The sequence below is a fragment of the Saprolegnia parasitica genome (genome assembly GCF_000151545.1).
Source record: "Saprolegnia parasitica CBS 223.65 unplaced genomic scaffold supercont2.4, whole genome shotgun sequence".
NCBI classification, from domain to species: Eukaryota; Oomycota; class Saprolegniomycetes; order Saprolegniales; family Saprolegniaceae; genus Saprolegnia; species Saprolegnia parasitica.
In genome coordinates this window covers 587,338-591,483 of record NW_012156398.1, presented here as the reverse complement: position 1 = coordinate 591,483, position 4,146 = coordinate 587,338, and the positions used below count along the sequence as shown (strand labels likewise).

The window sequence follows — 4,146 nt, the reverse complement described above, 5'->3', positions numbered from 1 at the left end:
CAACGCGCTCGCCGTGGCGAACGTCATCATCGCTGCGCGCAGCTGGGCCACCGATAGAGCTACGGCGTTCGCTGCACCGGCTGCATTAGGCTCCGATGCCTCAGCGACGTTGACGTCGGGTTGTGCTTGGTTGACGGGTTGTGCTTGGTTGACGGGCTGTGGTACGGGGGCGAAGCGATCCGGGTCGAGGATGTGATAAGGAGGTGACCCCAACGCGTGGTAGGGATGGTGTTCGTCCTCGTCGTCGGGCGGCGCCTGGGCGCGATTAGGGTCAAGTGGCTCCAACCGCCGTCGCACATTTCTCGGGGGGGTTGGCATCTGCGAGACGCTGACATAAGATAAAGAAGCAGAGCTTTCAAGCTCGCTTCTTCATACTAGTACTATTATAGTACTACGTAGTAGGCACGTCGATTGACTGTGAAGCGAAGTCCAATGCAAAATGAGCTATTATTCTCACACAGATATCCTGCTTTAAAACTCGGCGGGTTTGGTGAAATAAAAACCAGATTCGACTCGAAATCTGATTGGAAATGCCCATTTTTGTTTTGCCCAAACGAACAGTACAATGACCACGCAAAGACCTAGTGTGCATGGCGGTACACCCATATCTACTGCACACGATACCGCTCCATATATATATTCATCCAAGCACCTACGAGTCCTTGGTCTTGGTGGCGCTACTAGCCCGAAGGCGCATCATTGGCAGCAAGAGAAGACCGCCAAGCATGGCTAGAAGACCCATGGCGTAGAAGAGGACGTTCCAGCCAAAGTACTCCTTGATGAGGATCGGGAGCATGCCGGACGCAATCGCTCCGAGCGAGCCCATGCCGTTGGCGAGACCTGTGGCCATGGCCGAGGCCGTCGGCGCGTTCGCGCGGTCGCAGACTTCGGCGCACGCGGCGCCTCCGAGCATCGAGTCGGGTCCTGCGACGAAGAGCCCGACAAGCGCCATCGTAAACAAGTTGACGGTTTGTCCGAGCGGTGCAAAATGCGGGTACAGAAGCGTCGTGACGCCGCAGAAAAGACACATGGGCCCGACCACCTTTGCACTGTGGCCGAGAAACACCTTGTCCGAGACGACGCCGCAGAGAATGCTGCCGATCGTGCCCGCGAGGTCAAAGACGGTCGACATGAGCACTGCCTGCGGCGCCGAGTACCCAAGCACGTTGGTCAAGTAGAATGGGAGCCAGCCGAGGTAGGTGTAGCGCACGAGCTTGATGCAAAAGTACGCGGCGCTAATGCGCCAAAGATTCGGCAACTGGAGTACATCGCGGAGGGACGGCGTGGACGTGGACGGCGTGTGCAAGACGCTGTGCAAGCGCTTCTCGGTGGATGCGGGCGCGGGCGAGAGCAGCGTGAGTGTCACGAGGGCAAACGCCACGGAGAGGTAGCTCGGCATCGTAAACACATGGCGCCACGAGAGACCAGGTTGGCTCAATACGTACGCACCAAACGCGCTCGTGGCGAAGCCGCCTACTTGCTGGCACGTAGTCCAGAAGCCCATGACTTGGCCGCGCGTCGACGGCGGAAACCAGGCCCGGAGCACGTCGGCAATGAGTGGAAAAAAGAGCGCTTGGAAGACACCATTGAGGCACCACGCAGCGGCCCGGACGTCCTTCGAGTCGCTCGCGCCAAAGAGGTAGGCGCAGGCACCAGTGCCAACGAACGCCATGGCGAGACCGATGCGGACGCCGACGCGCGACGCGACGAGGCCCGACGCAAACTGCCCGATCGCGTAGGCGATGAGGAAGGCCGTGTCGATGAGCCCGAGCTCGGCCTCCGAATGCGCATGCGTCGCCGTGAGCGTCGACTTGGTCACCGACAGCGGCTTGCGCGTGAAGTAGACCACAATGTACGCAGCATACGTCAGGCCAAAGATGAACCGCGGCCCCATGATGCTGGACGAGTGCAAAAATATGCAATGGATCGCCCAATGGCATCGCACCAAACAGCGTGATACATCCGGTTAACCGCAATGAGCCGGATATCGGCGAACAGGATCTTTACCCGTGGCAGGGTGAGCGACCGCTGGACGTGGACGACACCTCTCGATACGACGACAATGTCGTCAGCCGACGTATCGACCCACGTGACGCCTGTCATCTCGCTTTCGAGGAGCTAGCAGCACCTTACGGCGAGCACATAGCAAGACAAGACATCACGAGCCATGCAGCTATCGATGGTGAGGCTCTCTGCGTCCTTCCAGCACTACGTCTCGCGTGTGCGAGCGTCGTTCGTGCCCTTGGAATAGCCGCAGATAAGGACGCAATTGTATGTGCCAGCGTCTACCTCTGCGCAATGGCCTTGATGCGCTGGTATCGCCCACACGACCTCAATTCTACGCTGAGAACGGCAGCGTGTACCGCCGAGACTAGACTGTGTTGCTGACACGCTTTAGCTGCGCCTGGAAGCTCGTCCATGGTCATGAGGACCGTCTCGACGGCATGGCCCGTGGCGAGAGACCCGGACAGGGCGAGCCGACGACAGAGGCGCCGTCGATACGTAATCTCAAAGCAGCGCAGCAACGATGGCGCGTCGGTGAAAAGTGTGGAGTTGCTAATATAAGTTATACGGCGTCTGCGTCCAGGTGCGTTGGCCCTTGGCGTTGACAACCATCATCCGAGTATGTAAATCCAAGGCGGGACATGGAAGATCTGTAGGCGAGGTATTTAACTAAAGCTCCACCACGAGTACGCGGCGCCGTTCGGCATCACGGCCGAGTACGCGCACCCGGCCGAGACGCTCATCCTTGGCCTTGGCACGTTCCTCGGGCCGCTTCTGCTGACGCGCCACCTCCTCACGCTCTGGGTCTGGATGGTCGTCCGCATCATGCAGTCGATCGATAGCCACTCGGGGTACGACCTTCCGTTCGCGCTCACGTCGTGGCTGCCGTTCTGGGGCGGCCCCGTGCACCACGACTACCACCACGAAAAGTTCGACTGCAACTACGCGTCGTTTTTTACGATCTGGGACTGGGTCTTTGGCACCGACGTCCAGTTCCGCGAAGCGCAGCACATCAAGTACACGACGGGCAAGAGCTCGTGGTCCGATGCGTTCTACAAGCTCGGCCTTGCCTCGTACGTCAAGGACACGGACGCCAAGAAGGCCAAGACGGCATAGATAGCTCGACTTGTGTATCTAAAAACACCATACAACATCCTGTACGCCATGCGACTCAAATCGGACGCATCCCAGGCTGCGATCTAGAGACCTCTTGGCGCCATGCCCCACCGCACACAAGTTCCAGTCAGCCACCGCAGCGGCCTCCAGAGGTCTCATCCACACCTCGAGACGAAGAGATCGCGCATATTAATGTCCCCATTTCCCGGTAGGATCTTTTGGTGGTGAACCAGAAGCGAGTCGAGCTGGTGGGTGGGCAAAACCGATATTGGATCATTTGCACTTGTGGGTGACGTGCCCTTCGGTACAGCTGTAGTTGAGCATACTATAGTGCATGAAGAAGCGGCGATGCGTGCATTGTACGTGAAAATGTCCTTCCATGGGTGACAATGGATTGCGTGTTTTTATCCCGTTGGATTCGGCGCTTTCACACAATTACTGTATTCGGCATATGCCTAGTATGCCGAAAATAAGGCAGATGTGTGCCTTTGGCTGCATCGAGCACGACGAGGATGAGGATTGGAGCATATATACCTACCATGCGTACTAGGATACGAGCAACCTCAGTACCATGGTCTAGCAGTACGACTACCAGAGGAACATGGCGAGAGAAGAAGCGAAGACGTCGGTGTGAGAGCGTTGCAGTCGAGATCCTGAGAAAGCACTTGCCCGAGCGCAAGCACCATGAGCAAGGTTCGATCACGAAGACTTGGAGCGAGCGACGCCGTGCAAGAGAGAACGCCAGCCGCCACAGCAGCAGCGTCGACGAGGATGACGGGTCAAGCGCATACTCTCTTCTATTTGCCTGTCTATCTTGGATGAAAAGCTCGCGGGAAACGACCAACACTCTGTAATTTCAGCCAATCCGCAGACGATCCACCGAATCCGGATCCGGTTTGCTCGCACATTGACATGAGAACAAGCAGCTCACCACAGTCGCCCATTTGCCAGCTCCAGCGCCAGCATGCAAGACGTCGACGCGGGCACCGAGCCGTACGCGGCTGCGCACCGCCTCCTCGTGGGGGG

General features: G+C 58.0%; 2 protein-coding genes across 2 annotated transcripts; one reads left to right on the top strand and one right to left on the bottom strand.

Annotated features, from left to right (window-relative positions):
- Nucleotides 1-652: 652 nt before the first annotated feature.
- Nucleotides 653-1,894, bottom strand: SPRG_19318 (hypothetical protein; the record flags this gene model as incomplete). Its single annotated transcript, XM_012340340.1, has 1 exon — nucleotides 653-1,894. The coding sequence occupies one exon, from the start codon at nucleotides 1,892-1,894 to the stop codon at nucleotides 653-655; it is 1,242 nt and encodes a 413-aa protein (XP_012195730.1).
- A 633-nt stretch (nucleotides 1,895-2,527) lies between these two features.
- On the top strand, nucleotides 2,528-3,120 carry SPRG_19317 (hypothetical protein; the record flags this gene model as incomplete). The annotated part of the gene is made up of 3 exons (XM_012340339.1): nucleotides 2,528-2,534; nucleotides 2,625-2,656; nucleotides 2,692-3,120. The coding sequence occupies 3 exons, from the start codon at nucleotides 2,528-2,530 to the stop codon at nucleotides 3,118-3,120; spliced, it is 468 nt and encodes a 155-aa protein (XP_012195729.1).
- Between the last annotated feature and the right edge of the window lie 1,026 nt (nucleotides 3,121-4,146).